This window comes from Ambystoma mexicanum, chromosome 3q (assembly GCF_040938575.1).
Source record: "Ambystoma mexicanum isolate Mex_15411 chromosome 3q, UKY_AmexF1_1, whole genome shotgun sequence".
In the NCBI taxonomy this organism is placed as follows: Eukaryota; Metazoa; Chordata; class Amphibia; order Caudata; family Ambystomatidae; genus Ambystoma; species Ambystoma mexicanum.
In genome coordinates this window covers 135,414,869-135,435,139 of record NC_090926.1, presented here as the reverse complement: position 1 = coordinate 135,435,139, position 20,271 = coordinate 135,414,869, and the positions used below count along the sequence as shown (strand labels likewise).

The following is a 20,271-nucleotide window of genomic DNA, read 5'->3' as shown; positions in this document are numbered from 1 at the left end:
CTTTGAAATTCAGGAAGCAACTCAAGACCAAGACCTTACTCTTCAGTCAATACCTAGATGCTACCTTGGATCCTTGCGTTCTGGCATGATAACCCGCCCCCATCGCCGGAATATCCAAGACACATTGTAACCCTCTTCTTACTTCATATGTTATCCTCAACGACACATGCAGCACTCTGTTGCTTCCTACTTAGGTTTGTGGTCTATAAAACCCAAATACAAATAGGTTGTTGGGCAGCATTCTAATCTCTTTGAAAGACTAAAACATTCTAGAGCAGAGATCATTGAACCCATAATTTGGACTGAAGCAATGGGTGCCATTCTCGTGTTGGTACATTGCAGAGATTCAGAGGTTTAAGAACATTCTCAAATGCTGGGCATGGGAAGATGCTGCCATTTGGTTTTGCCTCTCAAGTCAAAAGAGCTATTTCTGCTATACAATTCTTTTATTAGTCTTTGTAATAGTTTGCTGGAGCAAAACAGTGCACAGCTGCGTCAGTGCTTGTTAAGCTATATGTAAGCAGGAAGTACATACTCTCCCCGTCCATATTTACCCATGTCAACTCATAAGCAACATTCTACTCCATCCTATTTCTATTTTACAACCAACCATCATATCCCCATAAACAGGCCACCCCACACATTTACCAAGACCACTGCATCTCATTCCTACAAGAAGAATGTTTTGCACCATGCACAGCAAGTCCAAAATCAAGGCTACATTTGTCCTCCTACACCTAAACAAGAATCTTGGCTAAGTATTCCCAAAATTGCTGCTATATGCACTGACCAATGCAAGCTCATCTTCAAAGAATGCCACATGTCAGTTTCCAGAAATACAATCTTCACAATAATTTCAAGTTTTCCCTTCCAATATCTCAATATTGTAGTCTTAATCCGTGCAACTGTAACATGCCCAACACTTCCTCTGGTCAGTCGATCGCTTTTTCACCCAGAATAAGCACAGTAACCCGATTGCCTGCTGATTTTCACACACAATCTCCTTTCAGATAGATATAACAGTCCCTTAAACACATCAGATCTCCACAACCCCATGGTCAGTTGAGAAGTATACCCTCCAGACCAAAACATACTTGGCTCATCACTCTCAGACTTTATCTGCTTCTTTGGGGTCTAGGAAGTCCTGTTCTGGTAATTTGAAATTGATCATGACCTTGCTTCTCTTGTCACGATGCCTACCCCCGGGGAACCAGACCAGGTCCAGCAACCCTGGAAGCAGGCATCAAGTTATTTTGAGCAAGCCCAAAAACCCCTGCTAGGGGTTGTTTGGGTGCGGTCCTGGCGCCTATGGCGCCAGGCTCATATGGAGAGAGTCAGTCCTGGCGCCATAGGCACAAGGCTCATAGAGTAGAACTTACCTGATGCAGACCATGCTGCAAGCTTACCTGATGCAGATCATGCTGCAGAGCTCCAAGCCAAATGAGGCTTGGAAGGGACTATTTTACCTGGGCACTATTTTTTACTCTGGCGGGGCTGGGGAGGAATACTTACCTGGGACTACTTTGGTGGCTATTTAAACCACGCCCAAAGAGCAGCACACTCTTCGCGTTATTCTGCATCCAGCAGCGTAACGCTCACCGTGTCAGCAAGCCTGCATCCAGTCTTCTGCCACGCCCGCCTCGAGTCTGCAGTTTCTAGAAAAAGGGAGGAACAGAAGGAGAAAAGGTTAGAATAAGAGCCAAACCTTCGATCCTTACCTGAATTCCAGATCCACTGCGCCTTCAAGCTGGAAGAAAGAAGCAATTTACGCGCGCCGCCTCGCCTGCTGCAGCGCAGCGCTGAACTCACCGGCCTTCGCAGCATCCTCACGATCCACCGCATCCTTCTGCACGTTCCCCCCGCACTCTGGCACCTAAGGGGAACACAAGAACAGCAAAGGTGAGCCAAGGGAATAAACAGAGGCAATAGTAACTACCCCCCATAGATTTACCTGATTACCGCCGGGGATACTATTCATCTTCACGGGTCGGCGCAGTCTCCATTGCATCCGCGCCATACTCAGGGGAACAAAAGGACAACAAGGTGAGACAAAGGGACAAACAAGGGGAACTCTTCTCACCGCAATAGACTTACCTAATTTTACCGGCGGAGGCATTATTCCCCGAACTTCATATTTTCTCTCCACACCTGAATAAGAGAGCAAGCAACAGGTTACATTCTGGCCTTTATTTTATTGAACTGTGTAGGATAAGCCAAATCCTTACCTGAACTTCGTCAGCTACCACGAGGAACTCTTCGCTGGGGTCAAGCTGCAAACTGCAAGGAATCGGACAAGAGTGAAAGTCAGACATGTGAATTCTTACGAACTACATACTTTTCGGAGTCAATATTGTTCTGGAACTCACCAATTCCTTCGAGCCACGCTCAACTCCACGGGTGGTTAATTCCCTTCCTCGATTTGCAGAAGAATATTCCTACGGGCCAAGCAAACGAAGCTAGGTGGGCCAGTCCAGTCCGTCATCTCGGCACTATGCGTCACATTGATATGATATGATATGATATATGATATGATATGGCATTTGTAACGCGCTTATACACAAGTGTTTCAAGGCGCGACGAGACAGGGAGGGGGGAACAGGGGGAAGACAGACAACAATCCTACTAGGCCCGGTGTCATTCAGATCGCGCAAGTGCAGGGGTAGGGGGAAGGGAAGAAGTGCAAGGGGGGGAGGGGGAAAGTGCAAGGGGGGAGGGGGGAGTGCAGTACAAGGTAAGTAGAATAAAATAAATAATAAATAAATAAGGAGGGCCAGCTGGTGGCAAGTGCAAGGTAAGTGCTGGGAAGGGGGGGGCTGGAGGGATACAGAGACAGTCCCGCAGTGCAGGGGTTGCCAGGGAGGCAGTGCAAGTGGAGAGTGGCTGGGCCCAGGGTCGGGGAGAGTGGCCCAGTTGCAGATTCAGTGCAGTTTCAGCGAAGAATTAGCAGGGGAGAGGGAGAGAAAAGCAGAAGCAAAGAGGAAGGTTTTGAGGTGCTTCCTGAACCGGAGATGGTTCTCCTCAAGTTTCAGGGAGGCAGGAAGGCTGTTCCAGAGGGAGGCCCCTGCCGCGGAGAGAGGTCTACCCCCAGCACGTGGTGGAGACCGCAGCTGTCCAGTTCAGATCGACGCCTCTGTGGGAGCCAGGTGAGCGTAACATCTCTCCAACTGGGTAGAAAGGAGATTACCTTTGCAAAAAGAAATGTGTGCTCTTTTCCTAGTCGTTGGTGCTCCTCCACTACTTCTCTGAAGTCTGTCTAGCACAGCTTTTCGCTTCCTCTCCCGCACTTGTGCCTCGCTATCTCCTTTCTCAACTCTCTGGACAATCGTCCTACCCTCTCTCTTTTCTCTCCGCTAAGGTTTTCTCTTGTCTCCTCTTCAATTTTTGCCACCTCCTCTTCATTCTCTCTCTGTTGATGTTCCTTTTCACTATTGTCACCTGAAAGACGTTCACCCCTCTCCTCCCACTTGGTACCTTGTTCTGGTCATTCTCTCACACCACCACTGCGCTGTCGATCCCCTAGTCCACCCAAATCTCCCCCTTCACTGTTCTCCTCTTACTGCTCTGCTTGTCTCTCTCTATTACCACAATCTGTCATATGACAGAGAGAAAACACACCTGGTGACACCGGAATATCATTAAAGGGTTTAACTAAGCAACAGTAGAACATAAAACTATTGCATACAAATTGGTTCAGGGTGGCTGTAACAAAGATTTGTGGGAAACATAATCAAACTCAGGATTATGTAAGGACAGCAAACAGACATACAGAAAGTTCCAGACCGGAAAGTATTCTGCTTAGTTTGTTCTAGCACCCAGTCCTTAGCCCTTCTTCTGGGGATCACAAGGCCTCTTCTGATATTTTGGGGCTTCCTCCCCCATTGCAAGAGTCCCAAAGTTCCTTGCCCTTTATTTGAGCTCTCTTTCTCTTGGTTACTCCCCTCTTCCAAGACCAAGTGCTCTCCCCCTTCTGTTACATGTCCCCCTCCTCCGGGGATCAGTCACTCTCTCTCTTTTCACTGGAGCACACCTCTGTTAGGCTTACATCCTCCTCATTGAAGCCCACCCTTGCTATACGGCTCCAAGGGGTCGTCCTCTTCAATTACCCATCTCCTCTTTCAGGGATCAAAATACTCTTTCATACCCCTCTCCCCTCATTTTGGGACAAGGGTCTCTGGTGTAGCTCTTTTCTCTTCCTCAATGGAGCAACCCCCTCTTGTGAACTCATGGAGTTCCCCTTCTCTGGTGCTCTCCAGCACGCTCAACAAACTCCTCTCCTCAGCCCCATCCCAGAGGTACAGCCTGTGATTCTTAGCATCAGGCTTAAAGACCTCACCATCCTCACATTGGTTGAAGCAAAATTTCAAAATGATTGGATGATCCGTTTCCTAGTCCATGGGAATGAGGTTTTTAAAGCTTTGCTGCCATTTTGGACTTTTTCCACTCTGTTTTTAATGCAGGAGCATGATTTGGCTTGCAGCTGTGTTCCTCCCATGGCACTGGGCTGTTACATTGCAAGAAGCCTCGTTAGGGGGTTTCACGTGTGTGAAATGCCATCACCAGGAACAGAAAAACCTCCAATAAGTTTTCTACTGTGAAAAATAATTTTTCCTTTGGGAAGGGTGAAGGAAAACATTTTCTCCTTAAATGCTGGAGCTGCAGAGGAGCAGAAAAAGGCATTTTCCCCTTCACAAGCAATCCTGCAGGGAGGGGGTGGGTTGGAATGAGTGAGGTGTTCCCCTGCAAGGGCACGCATCTGTCGCCTAAGTGGTCTCTCTGAATGTGCTAGTGTTTCCCCATTGCATATCTTTCTCTGAATCCCTGGAAGACATTCCAGAATCCGCTCCAGGTTTTGGGGATCTAAGCATGATGCATCCTGGGTGGTGCCCCCAAGATCATCCTGTTTGTTTGGGACAAGGTAATTACTTACTACTTGTTCTTCAAGGGGGTTCAGGAAACCTTAAAGGGTGGTCCACCCAACATCCTGGGTCTGATTTAGAGAGACTCTCCGGTAGGATCTGCGTTTGGGAAGAATCTTGTGAGGTTAGTCTGTAAGGGCTTCCCCCCTTCTTAGGCATTAGTTCTTCTCCTTGCACCATATAATACTTAGGATGCTTAACTGTTCAGATTGGGGTATGTCGGGGTCCGGTCAGTCTTACTATCAGGCAGACAGTGGGCAGGAAACAAGGTTGCACTGTGACTGTAAGAAATCCCACTCCTAACTCCCACACCCTCACTCTGGCTATCCCCGGTGTGATAAACTATTTGGGAGCATACTTGAACCCGGGATTACAGCATGTGCGACCAGCAGAGTGTGGAGAAAATTGAGGTTGACAACTGTGAGTTGGTTGAAACCAGGGCCTCTGATTGGGCTGGGAGCATTGGAACTACAAATAGATGCTGCATGCTCCGAGTTATTACGTTGCGATGCGTGGCTGTCCCACTTCTGCAGTAGTATGATTCTCGAACTCTTTAACATCAATGTTGGCTCCCACCAACTGAGGCGGGTTCCAGTCATGAGCAGCGCTCGCATACCAAACCTTTGCTGCAAGAATACACATTGTCAGCAAGGCGCAGCTCTTAGAGCTCATCAGGGGTGGCTCTGCAAGCTACATCTTCTATACTCTAACACCCCATTGCAGAATATTCTCCAGAAGTCTGAGACTATAACGGAGTAACCAGGACAGTTTGGGACACCAGAGTCTTAACCCCTGGTGGACTTCTTAAGGCAGAGAGGGATCACAGCGCACGCGGTGTTCATGGCCACCATGGTGTCCCTTCTCCCATCCTGCAAACACTTTAATGCAACCTTGTCACGCTGCAGAAAGCAGTAATGTTGTCGCAGTTCTGAAAAGCAACCATGTCTATTCATTTCCATCAGCTGTTCTACGGAAAGAACAAAAAAACAAAGAAGAGAAAGTGCATGCATGCCTTGTTCTCTCAAGTCGAATCTGTTCATGTCACGAATGCTGGGAACCAGCGTATTATCCTCCAAATCTGATAAATCAATGTCCACCTCCCCTTTATCCTCACCTGTCTCTTCCGGGACGGAGTTTCGTCTGAAGGTCTTGTTCTTGGGCTTCTTCTTCTTTGTGAAGAGGTATGGTCGTCCGCGGGAAGAAGCCACCCTGATCCCCACAGGGAAGCAGCCGGCCCCCGTCCCGCAGAAACCAAGATGAGAGGAAAAAAGCAGCCGCTTAAAAAAACCTCTCTACGGATGTAGTTGGTACCAATGCTGAGCAGGAAGAGATGACTGTGAGCCCGGGAATGCAGGAAAAAACCAGAGCAGTAGAATCAAGGTAAGTTTCTCGGTGCAGCAGTAAGCTGGAGAGTCCGGTGCAGCTGATACTGAACAAGGAGCAGTGCGAGATACCGGAATGGAGGCACCGCCAAGAACCAGGAACGTGATCCGGGAGAAAGGAAGGAGAGGAGAAACCCCGTAAGGCAAGGGGACCGAAAGGACGGGAAGGCAGGGAAGCAGAGCGAAAGGATACCGCGATAGAGACCGCGGTAAATGGCAACAGGAGTAAGGTAAGGAAAACAAAGTAGCACGGCAACAAGGCACAGGAAAACAAAGTTGCAACGCACAGAGCCCAGGGGAGGGCGTGGTTAAATACAGGAACAAGAGAAAAAGACTAGACCGTCAAACCAGGAAGTGAAAAGAAAAAACACGGAACATTCTAATGGCGCCGCCAACGCCAAGCCTTCCATAACCGCCAGCGACCACCAAAAGACGGCGGCATGACAGTTCACTAATCAAACAGTTTGCAAGCACCACCATACATTACTTTAATCCATCCACTACTGTTCAATGGTATGCCAAATGGGTTTCTGGCAGGTACCACAGCTCCACTTTATTGACTACCAGTTTCCAGCCAGAGCAAGGATTCCTGCTAGATGCCATCACTGAACCCCCAAACCATCCAGGTCCCGGGGCGCCAGGGAGCAGGAAATTAACAGCGCCCCAGTCTACAAACATCTCAGTTAGAATTACTCATGTGCATATTCGGTCGACATATCAGTCCCAATCGGGAATGTAATGTGCAGTACTTCTCAGGCTTTGCTACAAACAAAACTACTACCTGCTCCATTGACTAACAGTCTTAAGACACAAGTACATCATTATACCTTTTCACCAGATGTGACATAGGCTTTTCCCCAGTCCCTGGCCCACTCAGTCTCACCAAGTCTATATTTCTGCTGCCATCTTGCATAATCTGAATGCCAATACAGGGCTTTACAACACCAGAGTCACATGGCACCCCCTGGTGGCCTTTTCAGGATTTACAAGCCCAAGATGCATCTGAAGAGGATGCCAAAGATGAGGAATCTGTGGGAGGAATGTGTTAATTAGAACAAGCATTTTCTTTGTACATCTATTGCAGAAAGGGCTGATGTTGCATTCCATACCTCTCAAATAAGGTCTGAAAGACTTCAGGGCAGACTTTTCACTTGTGCTCCCTAAAAACAGTTTTCTAAAGATTGGGTTTGCTCGTTCAGTAATCCTAGAAGCTGTTGTAATGACATGATCATGCTCCAAGAAAGGACCTGCAAACAACTGAGCAACCCTCAATAGGGACAGAGATCCATCCCACCACCATTCCATAAGTGATACATACTGTTAGGCAAGATTGTATGTAGTAACCCTGTGGGGGACTACACCAGCCTTGTCCTCTTGGCAATAGGCACCCAACCTTTGGTATAGGCCTGTACTACACAAGTTGGTAGAGTGACTGAGCAGCCAGGCTTATCTCAAGAGCGGTCAATGTGAGCTGTAGGGTTATAACAGCGACAGGTATTCAAATAACACTTATACTCAAGGTTTCTTGATAAAATAATTATTTATGAATTTAACAGTCAGTTTTAAAATAAGCCTTCTTTAGAAGGGAGCACTATGCAACACCTAAAATACACTTCAAAATACACTCCTTCAGTTCAATAAAGTAAGTAGTTAAACCTTTGGGATGGCACACAGATACTCTTACACCCTGAGGTGACTTCAATAGTTAGGACACTGTGGACATTAATATACCACTTTTCACACTTTAATGGTAATAGTGAAGTTATGGCAAAATGGAATAAGGTTAGGGAAGGAAACAATGGTTAACAAGCTTCTCAAACAGATAAGCGATTTTAGAATCCACCAAATGCAATATAGATTAACGCTTTCCCAGCTATACAAGTAAGGTATGTATGGCTTTTTGGAGGGACAGTTAAACACAAAGTCAGAGGGTTAAGAAAAGTCTTCAGGGAGCCAGGACAGCCAATGTCAATTGAGCAAAGTCTAGGGGAGCGGGGGCACTTCTTGAAGATTAGCATAAAAGTCTTGCACAATGTTACAGAGAGGTTTGTTGTAAAAAGAATCACTGTTGGGCCATACGCTGCGAGGCTTGTGAGAAGCAAAGATACAAGCAACTCTGCAAAGGGCAGCCAATACAAGTCTCTAGTGACAGCAAGCAAGCTACACACAAGAAGCGATAAGTACCCATTAGTTCACAGTACCTTGAGTCTGAAGAAAAGAAAAAAAATACATTTGGGGATTGCAGGGGTGTCCCCCGCATGTTCCATGCAATAATGTCGCCACAAAAAACTGCCATTTTTCAGCGATATTTTTGCATGGCGAGATTTTTGTGGCGACATTATTACATGGAAACGTTCCTAGTCCTGCAGATCCTGTTATTCCTGGGCGTCAGTCGTGGGGACAAGCGGGAGGACGATTTGGGACTCCTGCACTACAATTTAAAGGTCAGCGGCAGCAATGGGCACAATTCAGATCAGCAGCACTTCATGGTTTCAGATACTGGCAAATAGCACTACTGAGGCTCTTGGACACCTTGTGGACTTTCCTCGCTTCTGGGGTCCAGCACTGTTGAGGTTGTTCAGGCTTGGTTAGTCCTGCTTTGAGGGAGTCCGGAGGATCTTCCTGGAGGTCGGGTCCGACTTAAAGGTGATGCACTCAATTCTGGTGTTCCTGTCCCCTGCAACTCGGTTCCTGCAGCAGCGAAGAAGTACAGCCAGCAGAGGGAGGGGTTCCAGTGAGTTGATCTTGGGGCTGTTTGGTTCCACCAACCCAAAGGGAGAAGTCGTCCTTGCAGGGCTTCTCTAGTCGATGAGAAATTCGGAGCTTCAGCAATGCAGCAGGGCTTCACCAGGCAAACCAATGGACCAGGAGGTTACAGCAAGCTTCTTCTTCGGTTCCTTCGTCCGGTGGTCGACTGCCTTCCTTGCAAAAGACATCACCTTTTATGCTGGTTTCTCCCATTCATTCGCAGCCTAGCGGTCACTCACAGAGCAGGGTGGCTGTCCTCCAAAGACAGCCAGCCGGCCAATCACATTTGGGTGCATTCCTGTAACCAAGGAGACTACGCACAGGGAGTTTCAGGAACCTCCCTCGCTTTCTGCCCTGCCAGACACGCTGGAGCCTGAGGCGGGCTTCACCAGTGAATCCCGCCAAAGACAAAACTAACAAAGGGACCAAACCTGGTTTGGCGCGCAGAGTAAATCTCAAGGAGGACATTTCCAACAAGAAATGGCGAAAAAAGAAAACCGGGGCCATTTTGACAAAATGGGCACCCATGAATGAAATAGTGCAGCTGAGGATGAAGCCTGCGGTAAAAACGCACAATGGTAGGAAAACGTAAACCACTGCCACCAGCCATTAATTGTAGAAAGGGTAACAAAATTGTTACATGAGAAGGTAGACAAAGGGGATACTAAGTAATCCCTTTAGCACTCTATGTAAGATAGTGTGTGCTGAGTCTAGCAAAGAGAAAAAGGTAAGTAAAGTCAAATTCGCTTTATTATTCGTGGAAAAACAAGTTTATCCAAGAGAAGGTATTTAAACCTTGGCAGAAATCCAAAGGATTTCTCTGTGACACTGCACGGAGGGTGTGAGACTCCAAAACCAAAAGAAACACAGGGTTCAAATCAAATAAAAATACATGAGTGGGAAAAAAGTCTTACTCTTTCCAGGATAAAAATGAAAAGTCCTAAAGTCCAGCAAAAGAGCTGGGAGTCTCTAAGGTAGACGGGAATTAACACAGAATTGAGAATTCTCCCTAACACATACTGATTGTGCTGTTCGATTGAAACATAAACCAATTTCCCTAACAGCCAAGCAAGAAGGACTGAAGGGCTAAGCAGACCACCCCCAATCTCAGGATATGTAAAATACATTGGGCCGAATAGCAAAGTCACCAGCCAAAATCCCCAAACAGATCAAGAATTTTCCTGCAAAATTCAGGGCAACAGAGATGGGGATGATTTCAACCAAATCGTAGCACCTTGAACTCGTTGAGCCACTCATTCAATGTGAACCAAAGAAAACACCTGCAAGAACTGCTTCCTGGAATCTGTAAATAGTTAATTATTAGTACCCGGCAAGCAATCTCATTGGCCCTCGCCGGGGCATTACCTGACCGAGAATCCCTGCAATCCTTCTCCCCAATACGTTCCTTCCTTCTTTTCCCCGGCGGGGGTGTGTGGCAGCCTCTCAGCCAATGAGGAGGCTCGGAACGGGGTAATCCCCGCTCCGAGCCACCACACTGCTGGAGGCTGCCATCTTCCCCCGTCGGGATTCAGGTACGTTTTTTCCCTCCCGCGCCTCCCCCAATTCCAAACAATTCCCTCCCCACCCTCCCAACCCCACTTACCTGCTTTGTGGTCCATTTTGGGAGTGAATGCGGTTGGAACACTTCTGTCCCCAGCGCGTTTGCTCCCGATCCGCAAAAGGCCGTCATGGAAAGGAAGAAGGGGCTACACGTAGTGAATTCTTTCCTTTCCATGGCGGCCATTTTATTTGTTTACATTTTTCTTATTTTTTTGAATGGCTGCCATGGAAAGGGACTCGTTTTCCCTTCCCTGGTGGGCAATTTAAAATTTTTATTTTTTTTTTGTTCCGAAACGTCAGAGCTTTTCGGAACAGAAAAACAATGCTCTTAGTACCCGGGTCTTGAAGGCCGGGGTACTAATAGCAATAAGCCCCTTCCCGAGTCAGGTAATGGCCCGGGGCCCATAGTTACAGGCCCGAACGGAAGTACTGCTGCAGGATCCTCGACAGCTATCACAGCCCTTCCTGGAGTAATTCAGGGATACAGCCTGGACTTAATATAGAACAAAAGACCACAGGCCAGTCAGGAGGGAAATCTATTTCATGGTTGGGGAGAACAAGCTTCATTCCTTAGTCTCAGAGCCCAGCCTTATTTTGTCAAGGAGAAAGTCTTAAGAAACATTAACTTCAGTGCTATACATGTCTTGCATTATAAAGGTATTTTTCATATTGCTCAGTGTTTGGCTCCAGACCTGGAGCCTTACCCTGCAACCAAAGAGAACCTATATAGTAGAAATGCCCCTTAATATGCACAAATGTGAAATGGTGTGAAAAGGGACATCTGAATGAACATATTCCATATGCCCTTATTGAGATCCCCTTTTACAATGGGCCTGCTATTTTATCTGGTGCAAGTGATGCGATGCGCTAGAGGAGAATCTGTCCCTATAGGTTTGAAAACTTTAGTTGAATGCCTTGTAGAGTCCAAAGTAAAAAACCAAACAAAAACAATGACTATAGCTTCTTTGCTCTTTAATAAAAGTTGTGGGGATTGGCAGCCCCTCCCATCAGACCCTTACAGACTTACCAATCCACAGCTTGAGAAAATTCAGCAATCATATCTTCACTCCGCATCTTTAGAAAAAGAGAAGAAAAGAATAATGTTGCTGCTACAATGGCAGTAGGCAAAGCAAACAAACCAAATCAGCTTCTTGGGAAGCATTTATGAAAGAGGTATGATCTACATTTAATGCATATTCAGTGGTCAAAGTGCTGGAGTCGAATGTCCTACTGTATAGAGTGAGTTGTTGACAATGCCCACAAGTGCCACAACACGGTATTAGGCGCGTTATAAAAAACCAATACAATAAAATATACGAATCAAAATAAACCCTGATATGTGAGGGGGTGGGGGAGATGACAAGTCAAGCTCTGTGTACAACTATAACCACTGGCAATTTTGCAAAAGACTGTTTTCGAGCATGACAGTTGTGGCAGACATGACGATTGTGTGGTGGTCCTAAATTAGAGTATCCATACTACCATTAGTAGTGCTGCCCCAGGTAAGCAAGCTGCTATGCCAGTTTCTGCTATGCTAGTTTCCACATTACTATACCAGTTTCACACTACCCTCAGAAAATGCAAGTACCAGTTTCAGATTCTATCCACAAGACTGTTATGCCAGTTCAAACAGTAACATGTCAGCATTGCTGCAGTAAAACACATTGGAATTCTATTTTTCCCATTGTTCCTAGAACATTGGAAAAGGTTTAAGTTATTCACCTGTAACTATTGTTCTCCAGTATGGGTCTGGCATGGATTCCTATGCTCATGAATATTCCCCGTCATCAGGTTGGGAATCCTGGGTAAAAGAAATAACTGTTTTACTTTCACTTAAAAACTGTATTTCTCCTCTAAACCAAACACTGTCCTCTGGTTCATACTGCCCCCATTCAATGACAGTCCTCTCCCTAAGCCCTCCTCTGGCAGCCATCTTCAGATTTGGTAAGCACGTAAAGTAGCAGTATGACCAAGAGCTTCTGCAGAGGGGCCGGAGTAAGGGTTCGCATGTGAATCCATGCCAGACCCATGCTGGAGAACAATAGTTACAGGTAAGTAACTTAAACCTTCTCCAGCATGGGGTCTGGCATGTAGTAACTCTTTTGTCCAGGGTGTACATTCTATTGCACTCTTTGTCAGGGAGTGTTCCAGCATTTGATAGTGGCACGCCTGCCCTCTTCCGAGTTGTAGTTACGATAAGTGAATCTGGCTTCACATGTCCTCTAATGTATAGAGGGTTTGTAGGGGCAGGTTTAGATATTTTCTCCACCCTGGGGTCTACAGCTATCACCCGTGGAGTTCCCCAAGGTTCCTGTATCTCCCCCACACTCTACAACATATACACTAAGCCCCTCTTCGACCACCTTGAATCCCTCAATATAAACATACACAAATTATGCCGATGATACCCAGATCCTCATCCCCTAACTGGTGATCACAACCTGGACTCCCAAAAAATCAATGCCATTTAGGAGACCATCAAATGCTTCTCATCGTTTGTGTCTCAACAATGAGAAAAACTGAACTCCTTCTCGTCAGCAACCCATCACACCCGGTCAAGCTCAGCCCAGACAACCAGCTCTTTACCATTGACAATCACCCCATTCACATCTCGTCATCCGTCAAAACGCTTGGCTTCCATCTTGATGCCACACACACATACTATCCCGGCACGCCAAATCCACTGCATCCTCGACTGCATATGTGATCAAATTTATCAATGCATGCCATCCCTTTCTGTCAACAGACAACTACCTGAACATTCACAAAGGTATTACACTCTGCACACCATTGTTCAATAGTGGTGTGAGTACATCCTTAGTGGATATTTACATGAAAATAGATATTCATAAAGATGTTTCAGTAGTTTTAAGGTGCAGAGGAGAATCGGTCAACCCTGACACAAGGTTGAAAAGTCTAAAGTAGGAACATGAAAGGAACAGAAACAATGTTAAATGAATTTCCAAAACTATTTTATTTATATTATCTTGTACAATTGATTTGAACATTTAACCCCTGGTGAAGAGAATGATAAACGTGTTGGGCCTCATAAATAAATATTAAACTATATGTTAAAGGTAATTGACTCAAGGCACATTTGTGATACTAAATATGTATCAAATAATTGTCGCGATTACTTGATCTTAGACCTTTCAGAAATATTAAACTAATATACATAAGTATTTGTTAAATGTTTAGCTTATACACAGGTCCTGTGATAGTGTGCAGGAGACGGGAGTATCCTAACTGCCTGAATATTGACTGGGCCATTATTGGCACAAAACTAGATTATTGCAATGCCCAACTGGTAGGCACCTCAGAGCGAAACCTGAACAAATTACAAAAATCCAGAACAATGCCTTGAGAGCCGCACTAGGGCTAAACAAACTCAATCACATCACTGAAGCCAGGAGAGCAGCATACTGACTCTCAGTCCGAAAACAGATCAAATTTAAGATCTACACCATTACACACCGCTGCCTTGACAACAACGCCATAGGATACCTGTCCGAGAGACTGTCCAAGCCAACCTCGACCAGCCCCCCTTGGACTGCCTACACTAACCGTTTATGCACTCGTAGATTCAAGCAGGCCAAACCCAGAGGCTCCAGCTTCCCAGTCTCTGCGGCTAAGCTGTGCAACGCCCTTCCCCTCCCCTTGAGAACAGATCCAACCTACACTGTGTTCAGCAAGGAACTGAAAACCTTCCTATTTCATTAGCAGCCCCTATCCTGCTAACTATCTAACAAACTAAGCTGTAACCTGCACCTAGACGCTCAAGTGTTAAGTGCGCTATAGAATTCTATAAATAAACAGGCACTGTTGACAGAAAAACGTTAATATGCAGTAATGTGAAGTAATGTAGCCCGCCTTGGACACAAAAGACTGTTGACAAGAATCAGGAAGCAAAGTATCCATTTGCAACGATCTAATGAAGGCTTTGAAGTCCGTAGGGCCACCAAAGGCAGAGGTATCACCTTTTATAATAACCTTGATGGTACACAGATGGACTAGCCTGTATCGTTCATTAAGTTGGCACTGTGTTGGGCGGTATGTTAAAAGTGTTTTCTTTGTTCCACTGTAGAGGAGGTGCCAAGCTCGATTCACACTCCAACCGCCCATTTTGAAGTACCAGGAACGTTCACGCCGAAATATGTGACGTATGATGAGCAAATAAACCAGCAGAGAGCCGCAGTTGGGCTCTGTCCAGTACCGATTAGAAGAACAGCACTTGTTGAAGTACCGACACCTAAGAAAACCTGGACAGTAAGGCACCCATTGAGAAAACCATATCGACAAGTGAGACAGAATGACGATTGTCAGAATACAATACCCGAAGAAGCTAAAAAGATACTCAAGGAAGACGAATGGTGACGTCATAAGAACCCAGACTGACTCACATATAGAAGATATGATGACCTGAGAATGATGAAAAGAGACGAAACACCATAGATAAGTGACATCCTGAGCCTAAAGTGAAATAATTGATGTCAAGATATCAGAAATTATGCCATATGCACAATGAAGATATTCAGTTAGTTAAACGTGTACATATGCACAGTAAGAGCAAGAAGAACAGAAATTGTGAGGCTTGCTTATGCTTAGTAGTAAGATAGATTGCGGCAAGCACCACCTATGCATATCTACCTCAAAGAAGCACTTTATTTAACTATACTTCCACTATGCACAAGAGCAGAATCAACCAAAGGTTACTAAAGGTCTCAAGAAGAGAGCTTTGCAGCAAACAAATCGAGAATTAAAGACGGAGAGAAACTCAGACGAAGGTAATCATGCCAAGAAGCCAAGGTCGTATCGGCTGAAATAGACCAACAGTGGATACAATTAATGAGTAGAAGAACAGAGTATCCTGTTCAGAAAGGTCAAGATAAGCCACAGATGGCAGACGACTGGCAGAATTAAATCAAATACACGAAATTGCATGAAGAATAAGACGATTTCACAATGTTGAAATCACGTAACCAGACGAGCAAGAAGGGATGAAACTTTCACACCTACGCATGGACCTTTTCCATGCACAGACGCCTTAACTTTCCCAGACCAAGAAGCAGACTCGAGGCCAACCACAAAGAGATAATTGACACAGGACCACTGAATTGATGATTGATTGTAGCAATAATTGGAGGGAAGCTGGGGGTGCAGGTGAACTCCCTGCACATGGCCGGCTATTCTGTACGCTGCTAAGCAAGTGGAAAAGTATGAGTGGGGTTGATGCCAACCCAATCATAGTGGACCATGTAATGGAGGGTCCTGTAGTTCGTAGAACCAATGAGACATCGTACTTTTAGTGACGTTTACAGTAGCCACTTTGAAGGAAGATCTCAGATGCCCCACCTAACATTTTTTATCCAATCCCCTCTCCCCGTTACCATATACAGATATAGTGCCTATATTAAAGTTACCTTCGTAGAACCAATCAAGTTGCATGCTAAGTTTTAAGAGTTACACATCAGTGATGACGAGTTTTTGGTATAAATACTATGTTTTTCTGAAATTAAATTGGAGTTGAAGCGAGAAGGAAGATGAAGAAATTGCTGATATTCATGAACTCCCCATTTTTTGTACTTGTCACTAAACGAACTCCCTTTGCCAAACTATTGAGTTGTCATTATTGATTTGATGCGAGAGTATTAATCTGCATCCTCATCCATCTCAAGGGTGCTGCTACTCATCTTAAAGTGCTGTTTGGAAGCCCCCAGTCCTATGGGCCAGATGGGGTCCTTACTGCACAGCATAGTTTTATTTGAAGCATCTTGTTGGCGAAAGTTGGGAAAGTTCCTTTTCTTTTTTAATAATAATTTGCAGTTGCATGGATTCCAGCAAAAGGAAAATCTGCGTACGCAGGTCTGCCCTTTTTTGATTTTAATATTCTGCCGTAATACCAATTTGATGTGCTATTTGAATATTAAAACTGTTGAAGGCTGGAGTCCAAGGATATTTGGTAAAGGTTTTTTCAGAAACAAAACACGGTCATGCCAGTTTTCTGACATACCAAGTATGCAAAGTTTGTTTCTACAACCTCTATTTTCCAGTTCTTCATTACTTTAACTGATTTTTCCAAAAGAGAAAACGCTGGGATACATCCTCTGTCCCACCAATCCTTCACTCCACTTCACCTACTCTAGACTCAAACATTGGCCATCTATCGTTGAGTTGCTGGAGTTTATATTGGTCACTTCCATAAAAGGTTTGAGAAACCTTAGTTCCATCAGAATAGTCTCCGTGCTCGGGTCGTTAGAAGTTTGGAGTGGCAGAGGAGAGTCACTATTAGACCTTTTTATAGTGTGAGAGGGTGGGCATTTGAAGCAGAGGTATCTTTATTACCGGATCCTTTCGGGGCACCCCTGGTCTGCCATATTTGCAACTTTGATAGGTTGATAGCTTCAGTATGAACTATTTGCTCTTATTCGAGGTAGCTTCCGACATACAGATATGCTGCCAGATAAACAGCCAACGAAACAGGCAGCATAGCCAGTTGAAAAAAAAGGCCATCAGAAGTGTAGTATTATTCTATAATCTAGGCAAAGAACCAGACTGTGTTTTTTGTAAAATTATAAACATTTAAAGTCAAGAGTCTTACTGATAGGCAACCAGAGGGTGCTCTTTGAAATAAGCAGATTGGAGGATGGGGCGAACACCTCTGCATCACGCCTAACACCTTCCTCATGGGCCCAGGCGGCTTGAAACTCAGGAAGTGCTCCAAGCTTTCTCACTTGGCGCAGGGGACTCCAACTCGAACAGGGTTTTAAAATCTCTCGCCATCCGCTTCAACATCAAATAATGCTTAATCCATATTTCAAAGCCTTATTTTATATAGGGAGTTAAATCAGGGTGGCATGTGGTGGTCATAGGGAACGCAGCAAGACAGTTAGGTAGCCATTCCTGATCGCGCCATGACACGCCACCAATTTCTTGTGATTATTCTAGAGTCCTTTATATTTCTATGCATCTGAATACTTACCAGTGTTTGACTGGTCATTCAATCATATGTTCTTCTATTTTTCATAAGGGTGAATGTAATATATATATATGTTTTATACGGTTTTATGCGACAATATTTACCTAGAAGTTATATCTGCTCAGTGTGTAAACAAAGAGCCTAATAAAGGATTGTATTTTTATACTAACCTGTCTAATGGGACCACTCTCAAACCCTTCATGAGCCTAAGCCTTGGCGTTCTGCTACAGTAACTTCATTGGGTTTGGCTAACCACTCAGTGTCTTCCCTGTTCACCATCATAGAGTGGCATCCCACAATCCTACCGCCAGAGCAGATTTTGGAAATCCATCAAACAGGGGGAAAAGTAGTTTTAAAAAAACAAAAAACTATTTATTAAAGGTTGTAATATTTCACAAAGCAGATAAAAGAACAAAATCGAACCACACAACCTCATTTAAACAAATAACCCCCTTCACTCCCCTCTAGCCCCCTCCATCTCCCATGTGGAATGTTTCAAATTCACCTACATATCGTTGCGAGACTAACCACGTACTAGAGGCCATACAAGGAAATCCCCCCCCCCCCAAGCTACAAACTTCCCTGAGCCAGATAACTCAAAATCTCAAGAACTCCCCTCCCATCCTCCAAATCCCCAATAATCTATTCGCCCAGATTCTGTCACCAACCCCCAAATCCTCTCTCTCCTCCCACACACGTCAAAAAAATAATTCTCCATACGGAGCCCCTCTTCCATTTCCATGGCAACCAGGAGGGACACTGAGCGGCAGCAGCAGTGGGAGCCGCCACTGAAGTAATAAGGTAAGTGGGGCAGGGGTGGGAGGGATAGAACATTAGAACGGAAGTGAGGGTTAAGCGGAAAATAGCGTGGCGGGGGAAGCAGCCATCAGGTTGCGTGGAACACAGGCTTGCATCAGTAGATTCAGCCCGCAATTGAAACAAACCGATTGGTTGCGTTCACCAACCCGGGTGCAAATGAAAAATCTTGGAAGTTGCCAAAGGACAACCAATGTTTGCTTTTAAGAAAGATAATCTTCGGGGGGCGTTGTTGAGCAGCCTGAAAATGGCTGCCTAGCTTCGCAGCTCTGTGAAGTGTGGGCACATATCCGGCCACATCGGCGGTTTGCGTTATACTCATCGCCCTCAAATCACCTCAGATTGTTGCCTACACTTTGCTGGTGGTCCTGACCCGATTTCGGCCAAGATCATGCTCCGGGGGACCTGCTGTGTCCGATTGATGTTTTGGGCCTGATCGCCGGCCCAGACCCCAGCGCTGCCGGAGACCCAGCTGGGGGCTGCCCTCGCGGGCTGATCACGCCGTGCTCTGCGGCGCACCGGGTCCGTCCCTCCCTGCCATCGGAACTCCGCGCTGGGCTTGGCGGCTGTATTTGAGCCTTCCCTCCCTCCCCGGGTGCTCCTCCTCGTCCTGTGGCGCTGTGGCCCGACCCTGCCGGCTGCGTGGGAGCAGGCTGGTGCCGGCAGGGGACCGCTGTGGTGAGCGCCGCGCCTGGCGGCCAGAGCCACATTCATCCCTTGCTTCCTGGACATGGACGGCGCCTGAACGCTGCTGCAGCTGCGGGACTCAGCGGCGTGCCCGCAAGTGGAGGCCCGTGCTCGAGGGACAGGTGAGGAGCCGGGGGGGGCTGTCACCTGCGGAGCTCACTTGAATTACATACCCCCGCGCCACTGCTCCCGTGCGGGTTGCCCCCCTGGCCCTCCCCATCAACTGGCTCTGAAAGTGGGTCCTGGTACACTTGGCCCCTGACCCTTAACTCCTGAGGCCTGTGTGCGCCTGCAGGGCCGTGGGCCACACGCTGTCCACCCAACTTGCCCCAGGACTGCCATAACCTGCGCCACACCTCGGCCATCATACATCTGCCTGGAGGGCACAACATCGCTCCCCCTTTCAACGGCCCTGCTATGGCTGGCACTGGAGCTCTATGACAACTGAAGCCTGATAGCACCTGCAGGACTGTGGATCCTAATTGTGTTTTCGCTGTCACCTAGGGGGCTCATATCAAAAACACTTCCTTAGCACTGACTTGTTTGCCTGGCGGTCACTGTGCGCCTGTCACTACGCCTTTCACCTTCCTGGCACAACCTAACTCTGCATGGCCCTGGCACCCCCTGTGTTGGAGATCTGCATGACCTATTGACCCTACCGTCTCCACGTTGCGGCCTCACCGGGCCACAATCAACTTACTCATTGGTACATACGGGTGGTCGCCGAACATCGTACCTAGTCAGCATTGTCCCCGGTCAAGCATTTACAGCGCCCTATTCCTCAGCGGACATCTTGTTTATCCCATCCGGGCTAACATCACACTGGCAGCGCTTTATGGCGATTCCCCCTGCCCCGGCACCTTCCACGCTGGGCGGTTGAGCGGTCTGCTATTCTAGTTTTGCTCGCATTGCAGCCCGCTGGCTACCTAGACCCCGAACACATCAGCGGTGTCAATTACCACCTCTACTTTCCCTCAACTTCAACGACCTGCAACTACTGGATGGTGAAACTTGACGCTACACCCCTGCTCCTCACATTGGATCGGGACTGACCTGTCGGGTCACCTCCCTTATCGCATAGCAATGCCCAACAGACCCAGAGGGACCAACAAGGTGGGCGCCATGGACAAATTTGCAAAGGCAACCCCACGTGTAGACGAGGGCGCTGCGACATCCGCCCAGGAAG

General features: G+C 46.6%; 1 protein-coding gene across 2 annotated transcripts in view; it reads right to left on the bottom strand.

Annotated features, from left to right (window-relative positions):
* The window catches only part of AAAS (aladin WD repeat nucleoporin), a 730,668-nt gene that overhangs the window by 369,753 nt on the left and 340,644 nt on the right, over positions 1–20,271 (bottom strand). For both annotated transcript variants that reach the window (XM_069653320.1, XM_069653321.1), the window contains one exon: positions 11,634–11,680. In XM_069653320.1, the coding sequence (XP_069509421.1) occupies positions 11,634–11,680 (47 nt within the window). The remainder of the gene's footprint in view (positions 1–11,633; positions 11,681–20,271) is intronic.